The 27,728-nt window shown below is 37.5% G+C and overlaps 1 protein-coding gene and 1 long non-coding RNA gene across 3 annotated transcripts in view; one reads left to right on the top strand and one right to left on the bottom strand.

Annotated features, from left to right (window-relative positions):
* Window positions 1–11,092: 11,092 nt before the first annotated feature.
* Window positions 11,093–27,728, bottom strand: part of LOC141729843 (uncharacterized) — a 71,670-nt gene continuing 55,034 nt past the window's right edge. Inside the window, exons 2-3 of the long non-coding RNA XR_012581298.1 lie at window positions 25,149–25,249; window positions 11,093–11,267 (exon numbers count right to left, since the gene is read on the bottom strand). This is a non-coding gene — a long non-coding RNA (uncharacterized LOC141729843). The remainder of the gene's footprint in view (window positions 11,268–25,148; window positions 25,250–27,728) is intronic.
* Window positions 14,748–27,728, top strand: part of AK5 (adenylate kinase 5) — an 86,036-nt gene continuing 73,055 nt past the window's right edge. The window contains exons 1-5 of one of the 2 annotated variants that reach the window (XM_005482160.4): window positions 14,748–14,884; window positions 16,568–16,754; window positions 17,732–17,899; window positions 23,364–23,533; window positions 23,653–23,766. In XM_005482160.4, coding sequence (XP_005482217.2) covers window positions 14,825–14,884; window positions 16,568–16,754; window positions 17,732–17,899; window positions 23,364–23,533; window positions 23,653–23,766 — 699 coding nt within the window. In that variant the 5' untranslated portion in view covers window positions 14,748–14,824. Of the gene's footprint in view, window positions 14,885–16,049; window positions 16,072–16,567; window positions 16,755–17,731; window positions 17,900–23,363; window positions 23,534–23,652; window positions 23,767–27,728 lie in introns of those variants that run through there. The other variant, XM_074545991.1, reaches the window with a different exon arrangement.

A 27,728-nucleotide genomic window follows, 5' to 3' on the forward strand; every position in this document is an offset into this window, starting at 1 on the left:
TATCTTCTTCCAGAAAGCTAAATGAATTTAGGGCCAAACTTAAGCTTTTTTCTTGCCCCTTCAAATGCTTCCACTTAGGTCTCTTGATCATTCTCAGATGTGGTCATGATGTGTCAGTATTCTAAAGGATAGACAAGGATAATACTAAAGGATCTCTCCAAGCATGCATTCATGCAGTTTGGTAATGAGTTGATTTCATATGCCTTGCCTCAGATAGCACCTCAATACCTTTCTGCTCCCATGTGGAATTGGCCAGGAAACATGTGACAGAAGGTCTGAGCCTGTGACTGAACTTCTTTTAGTTAAGCTTACTTCCTTGCTCTTTGCACTTATTACAAATATTTATCCTTTGGTAACATCCTTTTCACACAGAAATGATGTCAGCAGCTGTATCCTGATGATGCTTCTTTGAACCACACAGAAATCCTGGTGTTTGTACCATGTGAAAATTATGTCAAATATGGCCAAAAGGTGACTTTTGGCTTACCAAGAAACATTCTTGACATGGGAAGTAATTAACATCTTTTCTGTGAATAAAATTTAAAATCATCCTGTTTGCTTACAAACTCCTGAACCTCCTGAAATTTGTATCAGAGGTGACTGTAACTTTTTCCTTCTTTGGAATGCTAGACTTTACAGTTTTAATAGCATTCTTTAAAGGTCACTGTGTATGATTTGCTACTTAAGAAAATAAACTGAAAATGTGGAAAAAACCCTCGTGTGGCATTGGAATGATACAAACACAGGTTAGAAACAATAGCAAATTTTCATTACGTGGAAGATCACTTGTATTTCTCATGGTTGCATGTAGCTGGGTTTGCAATCACCAGGAAGGTTCAGTGGGCTCCTGATGCAAAAGCTGCAAACACAGCTGCATACATAGCTGATACATAGCTGCACACTCTGAGTTCTTGTGTCCCCTGGTGTCATCTGCTGCGTGTGAGCAGTGTTTGGATCAGCCCCAGCCACACTGCAGGGGCTGCTCTTTGACTGTGGATGTTCACGTCCTGTTGCTGCCTTTCCATCCCAGGGCAGAGGCAGCACTGAGTTAAGGCAAGCTCAGTTGCACAAGCTCTTTGGAATATTCCAAAAGAATGGCCATTACTCCCTCTGATTAATATTCTGTGTAATACTGTGCATCACCTTCTTAGGTCTGTCTCTGGTTTGCCTTCTAAATTCCCTTAGCCTATTGGAGTGTCTTTTCTAATGGATCTAATTCTCCTTCTACTTCTGGCTCTTATTTTTTTACAGGCTCAATCTTTCTGGGCTTTAGTATTCATCAGACATGTATGAGTGTGCCAGTGCTTCAGGCATTATTCCTGGAGGTGGTATCACGTCTCTTTTTTTTTCTCCAGTAAGACAGTACCAACAGCTTTGTCCTCATTTTTTTCATCTTTATTCCCTCAGGCAGCTCTCAGTACATACTTCCATGCCTGTACAGGATTTTTTTTTTTGTCTGGAAGTAAAGATCTATGCTGTCTGCTCCTGTTTCTTCATTCTGCTTTGTTTCTGTGCTAGTAACAGTACTTCTCATGCTCTGAGTGTCTTTAGCTTGACCTTTGCCACAATGTGTCTTGTACTTCATGGTGAGTAATTAGAAAGGACATCAAATGTGTATTCCAAACCTATTTGTAATTAAAACAATTGTTTAAAAAGCTGCTGTAACTGCAGCTGGTGTTCACATTGCTGCACTGCTTGGTGCCCTTCCAGATTCTTTCCTCCTCCAGCAGGTTGCTCAGGCCCTAATCCTCTAATCTATACCCTCTAGAAATTGCCCTTTATGAACCATCTGTCAGCTTGTTCCTGTCCAGCATGGAGAAAAAAAGTCACTGAGGAGGAGCAGAAATCCCAAGTGTAACCCTATAAGCTCCTAAAACAAGAATTTATGATACTAGAGTTCACCTGACACTTTCTAATCATGAAATTGGATTTTTTCCTGTACCAAAAATACCAATTAAATATTCGTAACTTTGTTGGCACTAATCTTGATTGTATTACTTATTTGTATCACAGTGCATCTCTTCCTTCTATACTCTTGATCACTGTTCTGTGTCTGCTTTCCTGTTTGTTTTAGACTTGCATGTACTGTCTGATAATTGTCTCCTGTGTAAAAGAAAAAAATCTGTCTTTGGCTGTATTTGTTGTGCTTCCAAAAGAAAAATTAAAATAAGTTCTTGCAATGACATAAGTCAACAAGAGTGATTCTAAAGGAATCATCAATAATAGCTGAACTCTACTATCCCACTAAAAAATGCAGATTTATTGCTTTCTTCCTTTTGACTGTCAATACAATAGATTTTAAAAATGCCAAAACAAGTCTGCTGTAGTTTGGTATCTCAGCTGATGAAATGGCAACAGTAATTCAATTATTGATTGATCTCACTCATTGGTGTTTTTCCCCCCTTTGGTTAATGGAAGGCTGGCTTGACTAAAGAATGTTCATACTTTGAAAAGATTTACAATAGCAAATTAATACTGATAAAAAGTAGGCAAAATTAATATAGTGAGAGTAATAGATACAGAACTTCCAAAGGAAAATTATTTGAAAGAAGCCTTGTTTCTAATTTTACTGAGCTGAAACAGTTGTACTGAAGGGTGTTTGTCAATAGATTCTTTTTGTACTCTGGCTAAACACAGTAGACTGCACACTTCTGTTCAACCGTAGTGTCAAGTGGCTTAACTCCACATTGGAATCAAATAAGACAGTATTTGTTACTGTTATTTACAAAGTGGGATTATAGGAATAATGTTTTACAGGCCTTCTGAGGTCAGAATAGAACACAGACAAAAACCTTGAAGCCTGTAATGAAATTCAGTTGACATTTGTTCTTAATGAATTAACCATCTACCTTGTCATCGGTTCTGTTCTGTCATTAATGATGTAAATATTACCAGGCATTGAATTTCCATACTGTTGAATTGTGAAATAAACAAGTATTACATCTTCAGAAGACAAGAAGTTACCAACCATTCCAACAGTTTATTCTGTTGGTAAAAAAAAAAAGGTAAAATATGAGAAAAGAAAACATGGAAAAACAGTGGCAGCTTACTGGAATAGTTAATTAGGTCACATTTAGTCTTTCTGCACCAGTATTTTTCTCAATAGATAAAGCTGAAAATATTTTCTCAAATCATTATTAAAAGAGCAAAATTGGGAAAAAGACAGCAGTAAACCTCCCCAATGTATTATTTATTGAAAACATTATTTAAAATTACCCTCCCCATTGTATTTTTTCATTGGTATTTCAAAAGGGTTCATGCTCAAATAGAAAATTCATGGGCTTCTTAATTAGAAACAAGATAAGAATCTTAATTAAACTGCCCTAAATACAGCTAAATTTAGAACCAGTTTTACCTTTGTCTTCAAGCAGTGGATAGAACATTGTGGTTTAGAATCGTTAAGAAGCCATCACTTTTATCCCACTGCCAGTCCTGACATCTGTATGATAAATCTCTCCTGTGTGCTGAACACACCAATACCTGAGTGCCTCAGCAAAGTCCTCCCTGTAGGGATTGAGCTGAAGTGGCCTCAGCTCTGCTGGTTAAATTAACTCAAATAAAGGGCAGTGTTGCTGATAGACTCATTTTAGCTCCCAAACCAATACTTAAAGCTATTGTGTCTACTCAAACTGGTCTTCAGCCTGCAATCTAAATATAACCTTTTGTCTTTCAAGTAATTGTCTTATTTGCAAGCAAGGGGGTTTGTATTCCATTGAGAACTACTCATCAACTATATGAGAAAACCAACAAAACATTTGAAAAAAAAGGCTGGATGCACATCAGCTTTACCTGGAAAAAGTCAGTATTATGAAAATCTTGTTAGAAATAAGATCTACAGTGAGCCCTGAGTCAACTTTATAAAAGGTTACTCATGCTCCAAGTACAATAACATTGATTAACGTTAAACATTTGTACAGTGACTAAAACTGAATCCAGTATATTGCCAGGAAAGGTTATGCAGATCAATGTGTGATGGGTACTGAAATGTCATTAAACCTGACTAGTGGAAGTGTGACTTGAGAAGCAAAATTTAAGACAAATCCAAAATTAGGCTGTTAAGGAATTTAATGAAATATTCTCAATGAAAGGAATAACTTAATATTTTAAAATATAAATATACATTGTTGTTGTTCTTCTTCTTAATGTTTATCCAGGAAATTTGGGGAAGAGCAGATTGAAACAGCCCAACCAATTTTTAGACAAAACTTTACTTGTAGTTTTAGGAGCAGCTGCTCAAGAGCAGATCAGCAAACCTTAATAATTTCTCACTCTACTCAAACTGTGTAAAGCAGAGGGATCATTTTCTTCTCTCTTTAGCTTCATTTACCAGGATTGTGTAAAAGCTGCTGTGGATCAAGTGGAAAGTGCTCATGCTGAACTAAGCATAGAGTATCCTTCAATAAACTACAAGTTCTAAGTCCATGCTCTTGGAAATTAAAAGTATCTGTTTCTGTGAGCTCATTTACCAGAAACTCTTCCCAAGTACAAATGCCAGAACTACTTCACAAATTGAAATCATGGTGCTTGGCAGCCAGATTTTGCTATGATTTATAAAAATGAAGTCTTTTTGAAATTTCTTTCTGCACAGGTCAGTAAAAAGCCTTTTCACCATGACAATGCTGGCACTCAGTGCAAGGTGGAATTTTACTTTAAAAATTAAAAGAGCTATTACTAAAGCAGAAAGTCTGGAAAAAACCAACATATTCAGCATGACAGTAAATCAGTGACTTGTCAACCCATCAAATACTTCCTTTCTTAAAAGCCAAATTGTGTGGCCTAAGTTAATGATGATATTGTGCAAACTGAGAAGAACTGCCCACACAAGAATGAACTCTTGTGAAATCTATGAAAGTTTTTCTGTATTGTTTTGCAACTCATGAATGAAGAATTCAAGCCCCTCATTTTCACCTGTCTTTTATCTTTGTGCTATGGAGTGTATCCTGATGAGATTTTTCTAACTGAAAGAGAACATCAAGAAAAAGACCTAGTGATAATTGGAATTACCAACACATGAATATGTGCCTGTCATTTCTGTGTATCTGTCCTGTGACCTGAACTAGTTGTTTTTGCTGCTAAATATCTGTATTACATGAATATGTAAAAGCTACATTTACTGCAGTTAATGACCTTTTACATTTTAAGGCAGGCATTTGAATTTACATGTTCATTCAAGGTGATTGATTTTTACATGGAGAAAAGGCACCCATCAGTCAATCAACTTCAATTAATCAGCACTTTAATGGATGCATTTGCAAAAGTATTATCTCAGCAAAAATCACCTTCTTGCACTTGAACTCTCTTAGTTATCAAGGATTTCCTTAAACACAATTTTTCTCATTATAATATTATGTAAATGCTTAAAAACCCCCTTGCATTTTAGCTGCATGTGCATATTAAATATATATCTCAAAAAAACCCCAATAATACATCTCTTTATCAGGTACAGAAATGTAAGGATTCCAGATCTAAGTTTCACAAACAGAACAAATTAAGACTATTCCTTTCAGAATAGTTACATCAAATTATTATATGAGGTCAAAGGTACATAACTTTCCTTGCTACTTAGCTTTACAATGAAGAGGGTAATCATTTGACATTGTTAAATGTAAAAATAATTACTGCTTTTTAGCTGTAAAGCAACTCACAGAAAGATTTCAAGGCAGTCAGTGTTAATTTCATGTCATCTCAAACCTGGATTCTTCAAACACTACTCAAAAATTTGGAGTGTTGCTAATTTGTATTCTCTTTTGCTTTCATCTGATTCTGTTTGCTTGCATATTTCCACAGGATTAGGAAAACAGTTTATTTTTTTTAATTGCTACATATTACCATGTTGTAAGAAGCATTTTTAATCCAGATACTTTTCCTTTTCCATTTTTGTTACATAGGAGACTGAACATATTTTGCCTTCTTTATATCCTCATCTAGAAACCAGAAGAGTATGAACTATCTTTTCCATTTCTTTCAGTAATTCTGTGTCTAGTTATGATGGTCTAAAATTGCCATATTTGTTTTCAAATCCTTTTGTGAAATAAATTATTCTTCATTCGTTATGCTATTTATTGCCTGTGAATTCTTGTGACAAAATATATTTTCTCTCTCGTAGGAGATCCTCATATGTTCATAAATCAAAAATTTATTTTGGAAAGGAAGTATGTCTGTGTGTGTATTGGTACTATCAAATGATAAAACCAGGATATTTTTTCCAGAAATTGCTCATATTTCAATAAAAGAAGTCAGCTAGGGAAGCTGTACATTCTACCTCTGCAGGTCATGTTTCACTTTTCCCTAGCCCAGAGGCTGATAGAGTAAGGTTCCAGTAGAAAGCCAGTAATCAATAATTTTCAATCAATGTATATAGAAAAATGTCAGCTACACTACAGGGTAATTCAAAAAACTATTTCCAAAACTGATTTAGGGGTGATTTAGCTGTATATTGTAAAGAAAGGAGTCATTTAAGGGTTCTTCAAATATTCAACTCTTGTCCAAATAATACCAACTCAGCTGTAAGCCAATGACCTCTTTGTCAAATACACGAGCCAAAATAGGTTTGTTTTTTGTTTTTTTAATTCCTGAACATTTTTTAATAAATTAGAAAAGCACAGCCACTGAGTTTCTCACTTGTACATTTTATGTCATTTTATAGTAACCTGCCTCTGCTGCTAAGGAGTTCACATAGGAGCAGAACTTTGTCAGTTCTCCTGAAAGCAGTGATCCTTAATTAACTTCTCCTGAACCCTGCCTTGTGTCATGACTCCAACATCCAGCCAAGGTGGATTTGATTTTCAGAGCACAATTGCCTAATCTCTAACAAGGTATTTATAAGGCAGAGCCAAGGGTCCTGTGCAGCCCTGCACTTCAACAACAATTTCATTTTATTGGGTAGCATGACAAGAAAAAGAAAGGTCTTGGTGATTCAACAAGTGCTGAAGATTATTAGTAATTTCCAATGTTATAAACTACATGGTGTTAGGTTCTATCAAATACTAAGTTATAATCTTTTCTTCTATTTAACCAAAAGTTTTCACCCCATGCCATGTTGAACCTGAGTTCAAGTTCAACCCTCATGTGATAGTTCCATCAACAGTTATCTTTGCTAATAAGCCATCTGGCAGGGTGTCAGCTTCTATGGGAAACAGGTGTTTGATCCAATTCTCATTTGTTATACTGTCAAGAATGCATTCACTGAAGTTGGTGACTAAATTCAGGCAATGTTCTTGTATGTCAGCAGAAAGGCAGGATGAATTTCAAATTAAAATTAAAACATTTCTATGGTTAAAACATTTGCCAGTTTCTCTCACGTCTCTCAACTTAGCCTATTGTATCTTCAGGTGCAATTTCTTTATCTTGCCTACATTCTATGTTCTAATTTGTATCTAATTATTACATAATGTGCATATTTTAACCTCTAGATACTGCATTCTATTCATTACAGTGCAAGAACAAGAAGTTAAAGGGATGAGTTCAAGAACATTAGATCATTAAAAATGACTTGGGCAAAATTAAAATCCTCCCCCCCACCCAAAATGTGTTCCTTACAGTAGATTTCAGAGTTGTGAGCCAAAACCTGCCAAAGTTACAGCCTTTCTGTGTCTAGAAAAGAAAGTTTGGACAGTCATTCCTCACTTTATTATGCAATATAAAATACAATGAGCTTTAGCTTTAGAAAAACTAACAGGGAGAAGTAAACACCAGTGACTTACCAACATTTTGACAGCTACTGCTCTGTGCTGAATACTGGATACACACTGAATATGAGAATAGGAAACTTTTTTTACCAGAATGCCACAGTTATCACCATGGACACTTTTGAAAACTGAACTTGCCAACATTATTCCATTGTGAATCCTAATTATAAAAAATTGCCATGTTGTGAAACAAGACCTTTTTTTCCTTAAGAATTATTTTATTCTTTGGAATACATGTACCAACCATGTACCTGACCAAAATTAATGGTCCTCATTTTTGAGTAGAGAAAATAAATCTGCACTTAGAAATGCCTTTCATACAAGAAAATAGCCCATCCAGGAATCCTTCTTGATCCTAGGTAAGAACAAATTATATCAAATGAAGTTATACTTTTTTCCCTTTGACTTAACATCACAATGTTTTGAGCCACTGTAAAGATATAAGCATCAAGAATGTTGAAGTTTTCTCAGTGTGAGCAATTCTTGAAATCATTATGTGACTTCTCTGAGGCTTTCATACAGGAAGTTAGTATTACTTGCAATTCATTTAGCAAAAAAAGAAATAGTCAAGATGCTTATCATTTCAAGAGCTGTACTTTGTGAAAGATGATTTTCAAGTAGGGAAGATTTTCACTGTATGACTGAATAACAAGTTATAGAAATAATGTTGTATGGCACTGGTCCATTTAACCACTGAAATAAAACCCAAATGCCAAGGATCAGGAACTTGTACTTTCTAACAATCTTGAGCTCCACAGTGTTCCCAAGATGAGGTCTGTAGCTGTGCTTGAATTCTTTTCTATTCCCACAACCACCACCCACAAGTCATCATTCAGTTCAAGCCTGTTTTATTGACTGAATTTTGCTGTGGTTTTTGTGTTTTATTTTGGTGGTTTTTTCCTACAGCTACACAAATTCCCTTAGCTCATAAAGAGTAAACTAGATGAACAGAAATTATTAACAGGGGACAATGCATAGATTAGAAGTGTGGTTGGATCCTTAGGACTTTATTGGACAAAAACCATACCACATTTGTAAGTTTTGAAAAATCAGTATCCACGGATTTGGAGTATTTATTAATCAGTTACTGAAAAATGGTAATTTTATTTATTAAATAATCCTCCCAAAGAGCAATTTCTGTAACACTGTCGGGAGAGGGGGAGATCCAGTTTAACTGACATAAAATAAAAGCAAAAACATCAAGAGGCTGTAATGGATCAGACAGAAGGTCTGTGTAAGTGCTCAATCTGTGTTCTCCCCAGTAGAGCCAGTGTCTTAGGGACAAGGAAAACCTCCAGAGGACCTCCTGCTCTTCATCTCTCAGAGATTTAAGGACTTTCTGAGGTAATAACCTTGAATTTATAAAGTTACATAATGCTGTACAATATCCTCATACTATCTAATTATTATAAGTCAAATCAAGGATAAAAACTTAAATATGAAAATATGCACTATGATTGGGAATTATTTAAGAAATGTTAACAAGACAGAAAAAAAGCAGCAATTTGCCTTGAAAATAAAGATATATAAGAATAAGAAAAACTTTTATTGCAAATACTAGAAATACATGTGACAGATTTAAGAACTGCTAAAAAATTAGAAGGGAAACAAAATTACATAAAAGCCAACAGTCGGTGGGGTGCAACAGCATTTAAAAGAGCAGCTTTTCTGAAGAAAGAAAGAAAACTATTCTTACAACATTTGTGCCATATCCTTTCATAGATTTATCAAAAGTGATTGAAAGACTTCACTACATATTTTAATTCTGTATATAAATGATCAGATGATGTAACTATACCATAGCATGATAATGAAACATTCTCCATTAGAACTGTAGTCAAGTAAGATTTATAAATAGTAGTCACTAAAAATAACTTGGATAAGTTGTATTAGAGTTTTAAAACAGCTGGAAAGGACAGGAAAGGGAGAAACTGGAAAGGGACTCTAAGAACTCTTAAAATACTTCCGTTCTGAGAATATGCTAGACCACTACTTTCTAAGGATGGTGGCACAGGGAGTTATAGCCCTGGCCATCAAACGCGGAACTTAGGGAAAAAGCATAAGCGATAAAAACATACTGGAATATAGCTTATATGAAATTGATTTGATGCCTGACAATGCCGGCTTCTGAAATAAAGATCATCTCAGATCTGTGCACAAATACTTGCTCAAGAGGTTCCTTTTGGCTGATGAAGAAAATAAAAGTGCTGATCTGATGCCATTTACTTACTGCTGCAAGATATTTTCTTTAAAAAACCTGAGTGAATCAAAATTAATGTGTATATATATTTAATAATTAATTGACTGGCCTCAAAAGTGAAGTGTGAATGGGAAATACTGACTTTCTGTTTTGGTCCCTTAGGAACTCTAAGGGAGTTGGCCATGTGCTGTATAATATTTGCAGTGATTACCAAACCAAAGAAAACCATTGGTGCCAGTGGCAGGGAGCAAAGACTGGGGCAGTGGGATCTCCCAGAGGGGACAGCTCGCTGGCACTGAGCACGCTGATTTCTTGGTAAACTGAGTGCAAGCAAATATAGGCAGTCATACATTCAAAAATAAAGTGCAGGTGTTGATGCTCCAGCAGAGGAACCTGGGAGAGAAAACCGTGGAAAGCAGAGCTGCTGGGAATCTGCCAGGCACTCAGCTCGGGGTGAGCCCTGTTGCAACACCACAGCAGGGCACAAATTCAGTCTGTCAGCGGGAAAACAACAGAATGAGGGCACTGAGGTGGCACAGGCAGGCTGGAAGAGCAGAACAATGTGTCCTGTTTGATGCCTCTACATCCCACTCAAAATGCATATAGATAAATTGGACAGTTCAGGGAAAGGTTACAAGAATGATTATTTAGCTATTTCGTTTATCATAACAAATACGGACTTGATTATAGCATTTCTTTAAAATGTTTCTTTTCTCAGCAGATTGAAATATGCAACCTCAAACTTTTAAGTGGCATGGTCTTCTTTCTTCCCTCCGTGTTCTATTCATCTTGGTGTCCTCAAAATTTACATAAAATGTTAATTCTGGGACTTACCAAAATCTAGATCCTGAAATCAGATTTTTTCTTGGTTGATTTTTCACTACTTTTCAATTAGTGATATACTTCACTTAAGTAACATGTTCAGGTACCAGTAGAAAAGAGAAAAATGTCTATCAGAGTAGAAAAGAAAAAATGGTGTATTAGAGTAGAAAAGAAAGGTGGGGGAAACATGAGTTTTAAAAAAACCAGTTAATGCTGTAGCAAAAGGGTTCAGAAAGGGATTTCTCCTAAAAATTAAAATATCATTTGAGCAATCTTGGATTAATTTATAGCACACTAACTGCAATATGAGGCTGCAAGTAAGTTCCAAATTTACATTAAAATGCATACCATTTCTGGATCAGAAGCATATAATTCAGCATGTTCTATTAAAAAGGCTGCACATAATTGGTTTACTTACAGAATCTACAAATTCAAGCTGTCCACATATCAGCCTGTATAAGCACATTAATCCAAGAATGTTGGTTCTGATTTAATAAAGATGTCTAGCAGAGCAGCAACTGGTGTGACAGATCCAGCCACTAGTGTTTGAACAGGCACTAAGAAAAAAATAGTTTATAAAATACTAGGGTATTCTGAAGTGATTTTTGAAAACACAGAACCTAATTACGGTTTGACTGAAGGCTATGGGTGTTGTGTAATTGGTTTAACCAAGAAGAATAGAAGGCCCAGAACACCATATCCCAGTTGATCCCTGAAAATACTGATTCATCTTAGTGCAGCTTCATGTAGCTTCTGGAGGAAACAAGAAGAATGAGAATGGAATCTGCCAAATGCTATAAGATCCATAGGAAGTTTTCTAGATCAATTTTCAGAAATTTTATCATTTTGATAGCAAAATTTTGTTCTTTCTATTGTATCTTCTTGCCCTCCAGAAAAGGTAGGAAATAACCAATGATGCCCTCAGGAATGGCCTGGAGCTCAAATGCATTCCCATTCCTTTGAGCATTTTTACATCCTGCGTTACTTTCTAAGGCAGTAAGACCACTTCACTCCCACCTGCACTCTTGATCAGACACTTACCCAGCAAAGAGCTCACCTTGAACAGCTCCCTTTATGTTACCTGCACAACAAATAGCCCAGCTCTTTGTGCCCCTTTGCCTCATCTCTGCTTAATCCTTCACTGCCAATGTTCTTCAGAGCCTTTGAGAAGCTTCCACCTGCGACCCTGCTTCAATAAGGGGATCCTTCTGACAGCAAACGCATAAAACATTGCTTCTACAAGGAGGAACTGTATTATCAGATCCAAAAATATGCTTTCCAGATACATTTCACACCTTCAGTCTGATAGATTTCCTAATGGCTGTATTTGTTCTGAGGTGGTAATTTCTGCAACACAGAATTTGATTTTGTGCAACAAAACAACATTTTGAACAATAATGAAGATGTGCATAATAATAATGCATAATTTTATAGCAGGAGGGTTATTTCTGTTATTTTATTTTCTGTTAGCATTATCTAACTGAACAAAATGTCTGGAAGCCTAAACTGAAAAAAACCCAACAAGTAGGACAAGACTTTACACAAACATATTTCACATTCCTGAGGAAGATGCTATGGAAAGCATATGAAAGGAAATATTTTTCTCTTGCCAAACATTGGATGAGGAACTAATTTACCCATAAATGTTGAGTATATAAAAATATATATTCTGAAAGCCTATAAATGGAATTTATCCAAGACAATGATAATACAGATGATTTTTTTTTTTGTATCAAGAAACAAATAAAAAAATTACACCCACAAAATGCCAAAACCACAGTTCTGTGTTCCTAAATAGAATGCCATCTTCTATTAGCCCTCCTTAGCAAAGACCTTACTTTAAGAAAATAGCTATTTAATTTAATTCCATCTTCCTTTTGTCAACCTTCATTTAAGGTAATTTAAAAGCAATTATGTCTCATATCTTTTTATTAGGACATTGGAGCCTACTCATTTTACTCAATAAAAATTAAGGCAATGTGCTTTTCAATGAATTTACATTTGGATGGATTAAAATTTCAGCAGAAGAAAGTAGGGTTAAAACCACATCCAGATTTTATGGGAGGATGAGAAAAACTGCAGAATGCTGATTAAACTCTTCAGCAAAGACCAAAGTCTTACTTGAACATATGGCAAGTGTCAATTCAGCTTCTCTAAGTAGACACCAGTGGATTGATAGAAACTGGAGCTGGAAAGGCTCTGAAGCCAAACTGCAGAGACACTTCAGCTGTGGTTTTCCAGCAGCTTTGTACTGAAACACGTTTGCCCAGAGAGTTTGTGTGCCCCAATCCTGTAAGTGTCCAAGGCAGGTTGGATGGGGCCCTGAATAGCCTCATCTTTGGAGTGGCATCCCTGCCCATGGCAGGGGGTCAGAACGAGATGGTCTCTAAAGCCCCTCCCAACCCAAACCCTTCCATGATCCTGTGGGCCATCCATCAGTCAGTTGCTGTGAAGGGATGTCAGTTGCTGCCCTTTACGTGGTAGTTGCTGGGACTATTTGGATGACTTGAAAAACCAAACAGTCCAATTTGTCACTAGAAGATCATGGGACTGCCTTCTGGGCAGAATTTAGCAGTTCATGGAGTGAACAAGGACTGGAAGCTTCTCTGGGAGAAAAAAAAGAAAAAGCTGCATAACAAGCTGGAGGCTGGGCTGAGGAAAACAAGGGCAGTTCAATTACAGAAACAGCAAAACAAGGAACATGGCTGCAGCTGAGAGGGAGAAGCTTGTCAAACTGATATTGATCCACAAATCATATGCAATGGGGAGAAGCTTCTTTAAAAGACACTGGAGAAGACCTATCTATTTTCCTATCTGTCTGAAAAATAGGGATGTACATACAGAAAGCAGTCGTTCAGTGTTGTTTATAAGCTTACAGTTATGTAATCTATTTGTGTTAGGGTGTGCCTCAGCAAAAATACAAGGATATTCTGTTAGAAAAGATAATAAAGTTTAAAACTATTTGGAAAATCAGACTTGATATAGTACACTTCAGCAACCTAAATACTCTACTCAGACTTCCAGTGTGCCACAGAGTTACCACAAAAGCTACCCCCTACTTAACACTTCCCAGAGTACATCTAGAATGATGCACCTCGTTTTGGGCTCCCCAGTAGAAGAGAGATGTTAACAAACTGGAGTGAATTTGATCCCTGTACAGGCCATTCACTCACAAGTTGGACTTAATATTTTCTATGATTCTGAGTTGAGTGGACAGCCACAAAGATGGTTAAGGGAGGGAGAGCGTTTGTTCTTGAAGACGAGCAGAGGGAGCTGGACTTGTTCAGCCTTGTGGCAGGCTTAGAGGTACATAATAGCAGCTCTCCAAGGCTGGACAGGAGACCATCATGAAAGTGGAGCCGGGGTCTTCACAATGGTGGGCAAGGAACAAAATGAGACATGGGAGGTGATAATTGAATAGGAGAAAACCCTTCTTCATGTCGAGGCCAGACAAGCATGGGTTGTCCAGAAAGGCTCTGCAGTTGCCACCCTTGGAAGGTTTTGCAAGATGAGATTGAATAAAGCCCTGGGCAACCTGGTCTGACCTCAAAGCTGTCCTTGCCTTGAGCAGAAGGCTAGACCAGAGATCATTTCAGATCTCTTCCTGTGACTCGCCGATCACAGATGCTCATGACTGATCGCAGTTCGTGGCTTTTTGCCAGCCCAAAGTGTATGAAACGTCTCGCTCCTCGAGCCGCCCGAACACCGTGCCAAGGGCAGGGACCGCGTTACAGCGGGCGGCTCCCAGCACCCTGCGCTCCCCGGTGCCCAGCCCTCGCCGCCGCCGCTCCCCGCGCAGCCGGCGGAGCGGGTCCGCTCGCTGCCGGGGCAGCCTGCCCGCGGCTCGGCGCCAGGCACAGCCCCCCGCCGCCTCCGCTCGGCGCCTCGCCGCGGGCACCCCCCGAAACTTTCCCCGGCAGCCTGCGCACGCTCTCGCTCCTCGCCAGGGGAAAACGTGCTCTCTCTCGCTCCCTGCGAGCAGCGGGCACGGGAGGCGGGCGGCTGCCTCCCTCCTGCCTCCCTCCGCCCGCGGAAGCCTCGCCGAGGCTCCCGCATTGCATCGCCGCGCCGAGCCCAGCGCGGGGCTCGGGCTGCCCACCCGCCCCGTGGCGGAATGAGCGCCGGCGAGGCGAAGGAGTATCTGGCCCGCAGGGAGATCCCGCAGCTTTTCGAGGTAGGCGAGGCGCAGGGGGGAGGCGTTTTCCGCCCCGTCGGGGGATGCTCCGCGCTGGGACCCCGCGGCGGGCAGGGCTGAAGGTGGCTGGAAGGACGGAGCAGCCCGAGGCTGGCGCAGCCTGCGAGGGGAGCGCAGCCCGGGCCGGGTGGGCGCGGGGCCGGGGCCGGGGCAGCGCTGCCCGCCGCCCCCCGCGGAGCCCTCGCGGCCGCGCCCCTCCGCCCGCCGCGGCCGCCGCCTCCCTCCGCTGGCGGTGCGCAGCGAACTTGGGCGTCCGCAGGGCAAAAGAGCGCCTTGGAATGCGGGCGAGAGGCATCTTTCATCGGTCGGGGGGAACAAAAGAGCCGCAAATGTTTAGTGAGGTGTTGTTTGGCTCCCCACAAGTTACCTGCTGATAATGGCTGATAATTACTTCTCTGTGCAATGTGGATTTTTTTCCCTCCCGGATCAGACATCCTGTTATCTGTATATAACATACACACATATGTATTTTCCCTTGCCTGTGCTGAAGCTAGACGTCTTTCTATATATTTTGAAAATTGCAGGACACGGCCAATGCTAATGTTTTAATTACACAGAATGAGAATGGTTTAACAACAGATGCAGACAAAACTGGTTTTCTGTTCAAGCTCGAAGCTTGAGCTACTGATTTTTAAAAATTGGTGCATGCCTTCTGCAAAAATACACTGTTAGTTGCTGTGATCAGTTAAGTACTGTAGTAAGGGCAAGGATACATGGAAATTCTATCTTATTTTATAAGCTCAAATGTGTGTAAATAACAATTACTGTATGAACTGTAGATAGCAACTGATCAAATCCTGAATTGGAGCTATTTATGTTTACTATTAATACCAACTATGACCCTCAAGTTTATTCACACAAAAATTAGGAAAAGCAAAAAGAACAGAAATCATCCTGAAAGGCATGCATTGTTAAGGGAAGGTTGGATGCAGCAGTCTCGAGGAGAGGTGAGATGATGACTTATGTATCACTTTGTCAAGGAGATGTGTCAGAAGAGGGCCTGGCAGTCTTTCTTTCACACCCCCCACAATGCTCATGAGTACGATGAGTGAACAATTAATACTGTAGAAAGGAGATTGCTAATGGCTTGAAATCTGTGATCAATTAAATCAGAAAGCACCTATGAATTTTGGGGTTGTGGGGTATTTTTCCGGATACTGATCAATGTGATACTTGAGTATTTCTCATGATTTTTTAAAATCCTCTTTTCATTGCTTGTGAAAGTATTGACAAGAATGTGGATGAGATACTTGTGGGTGCAGTGGTCTTTAGGAAAAAATACATTTTAGTGCTGTCAAAGACTACAAAGGATGTGTAAATTTTGGGGCTCTCTTGCTTGCACATCGCTCTGCGTATACTTGGCAGTGACAGTTCTAAGAAAAATGTAGAGGGATTTTTTGGTATTTTCGGGTTTTATTTTAGTGCAAACAGACACTATAAAGACATAGCCATGAGCTTCCTTTCCTAGTAATTTTTATGACATTGGCAAACCAAAATAATTTGATTTTTTGCAGGCCTCGCTTTTATGCATTGAATTGCAATAGAGAGTCTGAATATGAAGGGATGTGGTGTTTCTGTGTGCAAAGTAAAAGACAAAGTAAAGGTGCTTGGTTTTCCCTGGCGTCTATCATTACAGTATGTGTTTCTGATCTTACATTTCAGAGTCTGTTGAATGGATTAATGTGTTACAAACCTGATGACCCAATTGAATATTTGGAAAGCTGTTTGCAGAAAGTAAAAGAGCTTGGAGGGCCAGAAAAAGTAAAATGGGACACTTTTGTCAGCCCAGAAAAGAAGACTCTGCCTCCACTCAATGGAGGACAGTCCCGAAGGTCGTTTTTCAGGAATGGTAATGTATTAAATTTTAAAATTATTTTATTTCTTCAACTGTGTATGGTTTTACATCCACAACTGAATTATTTTATAGTTCTATAGATTATGTCTCATTCTGATTATCTGTAGGCAAAGGAGTCAAGAATTCTGTTTCCTTGCTTTTTGGCACTTGTTTTTCTCCTGCCGTAATGGATGCTAGGCAGGAGAGGAAATTGTGATCATTTTCCAGCCAAATGATGGATGTTTGCTGAGTAAATGTTTAACACATCAGTGGAGGGATTTCTTGTAACCTACTGAAAACATTTGCAAAGATGGGGCAGATATGACACAGTGAACTTGGCTTGTGTTTTCAGTTGGTCCCTATGGATGACATACACACCAACTTCAGTGCAGTTACATTGCATGTTTTTCTACATTTACATTGGAGCCATATGCTAATTTACTAAATAAAATATAAATTATAAACTCTTAGAAAAAGTGCATCTCATAAAATCTAAGCAGATGTCATACAAATACCTGTAATTATTTTATTTTAATGTTAACAAAGAGTAATTAGCTGTTATTTCAGTTGCCATAGTTATTTTTCCTTGCCATCCAACATTTCATGGAGATAATCAGCAAGAATACTGTCTCTATCTCTGTGTACAACATGTATCACTACAAGAGTCCTGCTTAATAGTAGAGGTTATCTGCACAATATAAAGCTTTTCTTCTCCGAGGCCCCTGCTGAACTCTGGGTGCTATGGGCAGATATTCATAGAAAACCTGGTGTGCTTGAAAACATACACCAGAGAAAACTGACTCTGGGTGGTTGTGGTTTAATCAATTGGTTATTTCGAGGTCAAAAATATTTAATACAGCAACAGCAAACACAATGTAAAATTATGAGATGTTTATACTTTATGTATGATACTTACTTAAATCTGTGTACAGAACAGATTTTGAGTTTTCTGCCTATTTCCACAATTCCCAGTTTATCTTACTGTTTTACAGTGATGCCTGATAACTCTAACTTCCCCTACCGACGCTACGACCGGCTGCCTCCGATCCAACAGTTCTCCATAGAAAGTGACACTGACCTTTCTGAAACTGCTGAGCTAATTGAAGAGTACGATGTGTTTGACCCTGCAAGACCTCGACCAAAAATTATCCTTGTCATAGGTATGAAGGCCGTCATTTTGACAAGATTTTATCACTTCTGCTTTGCCTTTTGATTTGTACTGCAAATACATTGAATGCCTATATGAATTTCAATACATTTTTTCCATCTGCCATAGCAAGTGGTGCAGGCCAATTGAGAGTGTGAAATTGTTAGTGCTGGACATGGCATTCCCACTGTAAGGATTTTAGGGGTTGCAGCAAGCACCTGCACTTGTGCTCTGTAAACTGGATGCCTCTTAGCAGCTGGAGAGCTCATGATTTGCTTATGAGCACATCTGCCAGTTTGATTTCATCTTGTCTAAACCTGGTTCATGCATTTCAAGGCAGCAGCACCATGTGAAACAAAGTGTTCTTCCAAATCATGCTCGGGATTGAACTAAAACACTCAGATATACTCAAAGCTGATCGCAAAAAATGGGGTATTTTAAAATAATGTGTAAGCCATCTCAAAAAGGTGATAGAGAACTGTTGTCCTCTATACTTAGACCCTTGTCAAATGATTGGTATGCCCAGTTGGAGTGACACTGTCACTAGTTCATTGCATTGGTAAATTAATCCTCAGGCCCATTTGGCGAATGAATCCTGTTCCAGCTTCACAGAGAGTGAGCACTCAGTTCACATTAGTTAATTGTGCTCTCTCCTAGAGTTCTCTCTTGTGAGCTGTTTAGTGTTCTTTCTAAGCAGCTCATACTCTCCAGCCTCAGACAAGCATAGGTTATTTAAAAATAGCTGCAGGTTAAGTGTAAATCAATATTTTTTTCTGTTCATGAATTTAAGTTCTTTGCATCAGTTTCCTTATCAGCTAGGTAAGATTGTCTTTAGAAATGTTACCACCAGGCCTAATTATCTGATTCTCTGGATGGCTTAAAGACTTACAGCACAGGTGCCTGATGATGGAGAACTACATTTTTAGTGTATAAAGCTTTATTCATAATAAAGAGAGGTACTGCTTCCATAACAGAAAATATATGTAGTGTAATAAAAGGGAACAGAAATGTCTTCTCTGTACTACAGAATGGAAACTCTAGGAACAGCATGTCCTCTAGGCTCTGCATCCAGCAGCTCTCAGAAACAAGATATTGGAATAGATTGGAAACAGAAGACCAGGCATTTTTTTAAGTATCTGTGGTATGCCAAAGCAATTGCTCAAGGCATTTGAATTTTCCTAATCTTTTGTTTCACGTTTATAGATTTCCATATGAAAATCTCTCTATGTATTGCCAAAATGTGAAGATTGCAATTAGGTTCATACCTTTCTTTCATTTTAATTAATTAGCTACATTTCCTTTTCATAAAGGAGAATAACTGGCTCCTTTTCAGTGACCACAGAAGGCTCTTAATGCATTGAAATCTATGTAGCTCAATTGCAGGAGAGTGATGAATGAAGGTTTGATTTAAGTGAGATAAAGAGAGATTGGCTTTCACCTCTGGAACTGAGTGCGGGTGTATTTGAAGTGAAATCCTTGAACACCAGCATGCAGTGAACAGACCATGGATTTTACAGAGCTTTTCTTTTCTCCCATTTATATAGGGAACGTTGTAAACATTCCACAAAGGCTATTTCAGGTTTATATTCCCACTGAGTTTCTCTGAATCTATTACAGTGTGATCTGATAGAAACACAATACTCTATGTAGCTTAGCAGCTATTGTCCATTTTTGTACAGTATCAAGACAATGTCTCCCAAATTCAACTTTCTATTGAGAAAGCACATAAAAACACATGTTGGAAAAAGTAACTGAATAAAAGAGAAAAAAAAATTATACCGTTCATTTCAAGAGATATTGGACACAAAAAATGTGTTGCATATTTTGAGTTTGCATCTAATGCCAACAAAAAAAAAAAAAATCAGTGAAATAATGTATTTCTGTCTAATTAGAGATAACTGATCATCCTGCCTTGCTCAGGTGGTGCTGGTCCCAGTCACTGTCAGGGACAGAAATGAAGTTAAGGACCTGTCTTCTGCTTCGCATATTCGGTGAACTTTTCTTTATTAATGCATTAGCTCAAGATCTTTTTAATGCTTCCATAAAGGTTTTTACAACTTCTTTGCTTTATGAAATATCTGTCATCCTTATAATGAACCAGGTAGCTCCAGGGCTGAAGAGAACTCACTTATAAAGGTGGGCACTTTGTTCTTTTTCTGGGTTTGCAGAAGAAACCTCTGGTGAAAGATAAAGCTATAAAGCTACATAGTGAGCATATGACTGGATTTCAGAAAAATCAGATGGAACCAGCCAGGAGGGCACTCATCTGAATCAATGCAAAAATTAAGTTTCTAAGGCATTATAACACTAGTAAATGAGATTGTATTTAAAAATCTGCTTCCTAATATACTTTTAAGACACAAATTTGTACTGTTAGTATAGCTTGAATTCAGAGATCTTAAAATATTAATTATCTGGTGTCATTAGCACCTTAGTTGAGTATGTTTTTAAGCTGCACTTTCTTCAATATATTACTTAATATTAAAAGAATACACCTTCCTTTTGAGATCAAAGTGTCAGGGCTAGATCAAATAAAGTGCTGTCAGCAGGCAGCTGCCTATTGATTTGTTAAATCTAGTCCACAGTCAGATTTTAAAAGAAAAAGTATTTTCAGAAATTTTATTCTTAGTTGAATTAATTCTCAATTTGCAACAATATATGCAAAATTGAAATAATGAACAAAATTAGATTAAAACAATTGCTTTAATAACACTTTTTGGGCACACAAATCTTTACTTGAAACCTGTTAGGAAACATAATTTTAGATGCAACAAGTGTTCCCTAGTCTAGACATCTTCTCAAAATATGTAAAATAATCATACTTTCCTTGAGTAATCTACCTCAGAATAAGTTAAAAGAACAAAAAATGAAAGGGATTTGATTTTTTCTTTCTTGTGAACAGTTTGTCAGTGTGATTTATCAAAGAGTCAGGAATAGATACATGGTATGATAAATTGTGATCTGCTGTGGGAAGTAATTTTGTCCTATCACTTTTCCCTTATTTTGTTACCTGAATGTTTCCCCTCAGATTGTAAACAGATAATAGCATCTTGATATTATATGTTTGGATTGATTTGGATTATGTGTTTGGGATGTGTTTGGATTGATAGAAACAAATGTGTTGCAGTTTATGAATATTAAACCAAACACTTTATTAGCTATTTTCTGATTGCAATTCAGATTGAAAGAACAGAAGTGCTGAGCTACACTTTTTTTTTTGTTTTGTTTTGTTTTTTGGTTTCTCTTTACTGGCAAAGCAAAGCTCTCCCTAACAGAAGTGTGAAGTCTACTTGTTTCAAACATGTTTTTTTTTTTAGCTATTTTGTACTGTTACAGACTGATGTTTTATCAGGTATCAGTTCTGGTTTTCTGCCACCTTTTGTATCTGTGTTGGAACACGAGCACTATTTTCCTTGCTTCCAGTTTTTCATTTTCTGTGCATTACCTATGCTTTGCATTTTTATTGTTGCTGGGTGCAATATGTCCGTTTCAAACTTGTAAGGTTCAGTGAAATGCGTTTTTCATGGGGAAGGCTGAGCATGAAAGGGAGCAGGGGGAACTGGAGCAGAAGTGCTTTATAGCCACTTCAGTGGACAAGATGATTCCTACTGTATCAGATGCTTGTGTACCTACAGAAGGAGAACATTCTTTATTCTAAGAGGATAGATAGCTAAGCTGTCTATGAAGGAGAGAGTCCAAGCTGAAAAACTAAACCCATCTAGATCACCTGGAATTACTGAAATGGAAGAATAGCTGTAGAACCTAAGTAGCTGTAATCTGCTGAAAGAAGAGTGAAACTTATGTCTTTTTACAACAGAAACACCAAGTGAACTGAATGAGAGAAAAGGTTTTTCAGTTGTGATCTTACTATATAAGCTATAGTTTTTCTTTCATTTTTTTACATGTGTGTTTTATGAACGTCTGTAGCTGTGCAGTCTAGTTGGATGTTACAGATAAGTGCTTGTAGAAACATTATTTAAACTAATTGGATAATGATAAAACCGTTTTTTCTCCCCAGGGACATAACTAAACCGTGGGCAGGGTACGGGCACATGATAGCAAAAGGCACAATTCTCTGTGCACTCTTGAAATGGCTCCTGGTCTTTGTTCCAAAGGGCAGGTGCAGCATCAGCATCACAGCCCTGGGGCACAGAGAGCTCCAAGTGACTGCTGGTGACACCAAAAGTTGTGTGACAGTGATATTGGGGTGCAGCTTGGAGCCTGGTTACAGAGAGTGCCCTAAGCATACGTGTACAAATGCTGTAAAGCTTATCCTGCAGCCAGAACTGTATTGGTTATAAAAATGCTTAAAAGCTATTTATGGGAATATTACAGATAATATAAAAAGAGTTATATAGTTACTAACAAGAAGCTCAGTGGATTCACATTTCTTTCATTGCATTGCTGTATTTTTTAAATTAATAAAAAGTGTATATTTTTAATAAATCTCGATTCTTTTTCTGTTGAAATAAAATTCAGTGTTCTCAAAAGAATCCCCCAAACTATAGCTACTTAGGATTGGTATTATTATCAAAACATTTGGTTTTGGTTTGCTTTGTTATACTCTTCAGTACAATACATTTTTCTACACATAAATATTTATTTTTATAAAAACAATTTCTTAGTTTTAAATATTGAGTTCCAGATTTTCTGCTTATCACATCATAACATGTCCTTTTAGTTCAGACATGTTCTGATTGTTTTACATGCATTTTTGCTGCTGCTGTCCAGCTCACCTTCCCTGCAGCTTTCCCTGCTATGTAATGTAGCTGTTTTCAGTGATTTTGATTCCCTTTTAGCCTGGGCTGCATATATTCAAGGGTCTCTTTATTCTTCAAGTTGTCTAGCCAGCTGAACCTAATTTCTTCTCTGTCACATGCTTCAAGCATCAATACCAAAAGCTGGTATTGTATGGTTCAATAAGAGTCCTTATACCAAATCACTATGGAAACATCTCAGATGATTATTTAATTCTTTTTTATTTTAAAATAAGGAAACCTCAGAATCTTTTGTAAGCATATTTAGGAGCAGATTTTATTAGTTCCATTTCATGACTAGTTCATTGATTTAATTGGCTTATTTAACCAAGTATGATTCTTTCTGACATGAACGCACTTCAGACTATCTGGCTCTATCTCTGGATTCATAGAGCTTAAGAAGGGAATAGTTCATTTGTCTCCTCCTCTGCTGTGGATCAAGAAAAGCTCCATTCCAGGAATGGCTTTAGAATGAGGTCAACCTCAAAGAGGACTTAGTTTTATTTTGCAAGTGGATTTGTATTTTTTTTTAAATTTCATTTTACAAACTGTTATGTTTATGATCCAGTAGATGAGACACATGGTTGGTAACAAGTCTTGCCACTGTGAGATTTACTCTAATAATGCTTGGAAAATTGGTGCCAATAGCAAAGATTTCACCTGTGACTGGGTACTTCTGATGAAAGCTTAATTTAATGTTTTGCCTATGATTCATGCTAGGTGGTCCAGGAAGTGGTAAAGGGACACAGAGTCTGAAAATAGCAGAACGTTATGGATTTAACTACATATCAGTTGGTGAATTGTTAAGGAAGAAAATCCACAACACAAGCAGCAATAGAAAATGGAGCCTAATTGCCAAAATAATTACTACTGGAGAACTGGCTCCTCAGGTACAGTGTTTCCTATGTTCATATTTACTTTCAAGGGTCAATACATCTTGTAGTATTGTGCACCATCAAGAAAACTTCCTTTACGATATTAAATAACTAACTTATTTTCTCTGTGAAAGGAAACAACCATCACTGAGATAAAGCAGAGATTAATGCAGATCCCTGATGAAGAGGGGATAGTGATTGATGGATTTCCCAGAGATGTTGCCCAGGCAATCTCCTTTGAGGACCAAGTAAGAGATTGTTTTTATTTTTGAAATGACTTACACATCTCTACAACAGTTAAGTTTGTTGAAATAATTGGTCAGATTCCAAGAAAAAGCATTGCTCTTGAAATCTTTGCAAGTACATAATTACAGGTTGACAAAAGAATAATGTTACGTTATGTCCTGTTGTCTGAAGACAAACTATCTTGTAAAAAGACAATGTGATAATATAACCAAGAATCCAAACCTTTTGTCTTGTAATGAAAGTCCTCTCAAGATGAAGAAGAAAAACACATGAAATCTAACAGTGAATATTTTCTGTATCTTAATGATTTAGAAAGTAGAAAAATAATATGTTTCCATATCTATTTGTTCAACATAATCTCCATTTAGAGAAGCACACTTAAGGCAATGCATGTTTTCACAGTGCTTTTAGTGTCAAGTTTATTACAGGGCATTGAGAAGATGAATTAAAAAAAGGCTAAAACTACCCTTGCTTTGCAAGCTTTTGTAAACCAGAAAGCGTGCTTTTTTTTAAGAAAATAAGGTCATTGTGGTTATTCTAAACTACAATTCCAAGGTTTAGTCAACTAAAACTGTATTCCTGAGTACTATTGACATGTTGTTTTCATGTGTATATTTTAAACTAATCTAAAAATACTTTGATTCAGTGGAAAAACAAACAGCTGATGTCATTTTCTGATCAAGTGCTGCTAACATAACAGTTATGGTCACAAGAAGAGGTTGCAGTTTCAGAGCTAAATTCTTAGAATGCCTACATGCAGAATGTTCCAAAGTCTTTCACAATTGCTGGTCTACTGCTGTTTCTGTACTTAGAATTCTCAGTGGCATTACCAAGCCAGAAGTAACAAAACAAAGCAGCTAATGAGGCATTTCATTAATGTGCTTTATTAGGTATTATTCTGGGCAAAATTTAGAAAACTGAATTGAGGAAATTAAAGGAAACAGACAAAATAGTTATTACAGGAAATAGCAGTGACTGCCAGCTCTATCTCCTTATAATTAACAAAAGGGAAGATTGACTATTTTAGAAGTTAAACAGCAGAAATACAGACTTAATGATAATTTCCTTGTGTCATTTTTTTTGTCCAGTGTGATAGTGTTAAGAGCATTTCTTGGTGCATAATTTTATGCTGCTGTTGTTTTTGATGAAAGAATGAGGAATATGAAACTGGAGGAAGTGAAAGGAATTAAGTATCCTAGACTCAAATTAAGGAAAGGAAAACCAACAATAACACTTAATTATAGTCACAGAGATTTCCTTCATTCTCAGTCAATTGGGATTTATAAATCAGACTCCTCAAAGCCTGATTCTACCTGAAAGATAAACCACTAAGTCTATCAAAAAGTCCAGGAGCACTTCATATAGGGACACCTTTCAATCTTACCTGTTCTAAAGAAGTACAGGAAAGAAGGAATTCCAGGCCTTTTACAGGAGCATAGGCTGTCTGTTCAGACTCCCCCATTTCCATCTTTCTTTGCAGTTGACCTGTAATATGAACATATGTGAGGCCATGGAAATAAATGTTCAAAAGCTATATATATTTCAACATTCAATCCTATATCAACATCTCCAGTGAGATACATTCAGTGCTTTATCTTGGATTTATATTTTAAAGAAGTAAAATATACTTGTTTCTTTAAAATTCTCTATTTAGTAAGCCCTGATGCTACACACCTTGGTAGGAAGGTTTTGTGTTAAGGAAAAGGGACTATCAGCAGTTATGGTACTGATCATCCTTCACAGGCTCACAGTCACCCATGGCACGTCAGGTAATTTACATGAAGCATACAAACATTTTCCAGGCACTCAGAGGTTCCTCAATAGGAAGTGCAATTGAGTTTTGGAGAATTCAGTAATTAACTGTTGTGATAATTTGTCTAGGTCTGCAATTAGAGATAGTAGGGAGTTTTCTGCAGCTAAGAAATGTTACAGCTTTCTTTCTAGCACTGTGTAGAAGAATTGTTCTCATTAGCCAAAAGTGACAAAGTGAGAAATAATTAGTTGAAATTTCAGCAAAGAAAGTTTTGATTAACTAGTAAGACAACTTTAATTAGATCTACTAAGCAATGGAACATCCTTTGAAGAAAATGGTAAAATCCCACAAAATGCAAATTGCACCTGTGCCACGTTCTTACAAAGACATTGCCTGTAGAACACTGAGATCTGTTGATAAGAAGTTTTGAAAAAGAATTAATTCTTATTTCTATCACTAGCTTTGTCATCAGCAAATACTTATTCCTACAGATGGTCCCTTTGAGACCATTATGTCTCAAATGCTTATGTACCTGAAAACAGCAGAAAAATTTATGTGACACATATGAATTCTTTACCATTGTTTACACAAATACAAACTCCAAGAATATAGGTAGTAATACCAAAACTGAATTGTGGGGGGTAGCAGAAAAGGAAAAGGACAACTGAGGTGCCTGGTTTCTCTTGAAAGCACATGTAAAATCTAACTCTGCTGTGTTTGCAGTCATCTTTAATGTAACAAATAATTTATGCTAAATTATGTCCTTCAGTCTTATGGCTCATAGAGCTGTTACTAAAACTTGACATTGGGCTTTCATAATCTCTTCATTTTGTGGAAAAATCAAATGGATACATGTATATCTGAGCTGCAGCTACAGTACCTGTCCTGCATAACATTCTGTTATAGAAATGCATCATGATAACAACTGCTTGTTAAACTTCACTTGCAATTTGCTCTTGGTACTACCAACACATTTTTATCCCTTTGACTAATCCAGAAGCTGAACTTTTCTCTGGGAAAAAAATGTTATTTTTAGTAAACTAGTCAAAGCAAACCAACTTATGCTAACATTCCCATACATAGGTATAGCTAAAAGATGATGATTTCTTCCTTATTATGTTGCCAGACTCTCATGTGGACAGTAAGTTCTCAACATGTTGCTAGGCAGAATTGTATTAAAACACGTTGCATCTCAGTGACTAAGGTGCCTAAAATAAAGCAATGTATCATTTGCAGCACACACAGTATTTCTCTTTCTGTTCAGATCTAGAAACCAGAAGTAACAAACTGCTTCCATGCAGTAATGCCAGTCTGGAATAAGTGCATTAGAAAGCACTTTACACATCAGAGGAATTTTATATTTGAATTTAAGCTTTTCTCCCCTTCTTTCCAATTGAGTTTTGTTAATACCACTGTTCCTGTCATCCATGTTTTTTGAGCAGCAAAGAAGTTTTTAAGATGGCATCAGTGATGTTTTCAGAGTTTCAGCAGTGCTCACCAGCCAGCAGCACATTGGCCATTCTGGTCACTTGCCCCAGCTCCATTTCTGAATGCTCAGCTACTCATTGCAGCCTTCCTGCAGCCTGGAAGAATTCAGCCATGAGCACTGCAGTATTCTTTGAGTTTATCGCAGTTTTCTTTGAACTTTTTAGCCAAGTTGAAGTCCTGTATTTTTCTCTTTGAGTTTAATAAGTAAATTCCTCTTATTGGAAGTCTGGGATTGTTGCCAAGTCCTGGCCCTCTCATTTCTTATTTCCAAAGAGCAGAGTTGATACTGCCAATACTTTTGATAGGGGTACTTTTAATAAAGCTGTGAAGTTCGAAGCAGTCACAGTTGTAGGGAAAAAATGAAAACATGAATTTTAATGTCTTAAAACCAAGCAAGACTTCCATTTTATATATTCCTTTTAAATATATGATAATTTCTGTATTTTTCTCAGTTTGAACTCCTGCATAGCAGTGCAGATTTAATACTGATGTATTTAGACTTTCAGTTTGAGCCTAGGCATAAAGCTGTCCTAAACCACAAATTTCATAGGTATCCATGATCTCTGCTGAGTGGAAATAGCAGAAAGTTGTTCAGGTTTCAAGGACACACTTGAAAATGCCAAGGAGAAAATGGTTTATTTACCATTAACCTGTCATCTTGAAATTCAGCGAGCCACCTGCAGTCCCAGCATGCTGAAGCATGTTAAATATCTTCTGTCCTGC

This window comes from Zonotrichia albicollis, chromosome 8, assembly GCF_047830755.1.
Source record: "Zonotrichia albicollis isolate bZonAlb1 chromosome 8, bZonAlb1.hap1, whole genome shotgun sequence".
In the NCBI taxonomy this organism is placed as follows: Eukaryota; Metazoa; Chordata; class Aves; order Passeriformes; family Passerellidae; genus Zonotrichia; species Zonotrichia albicollis.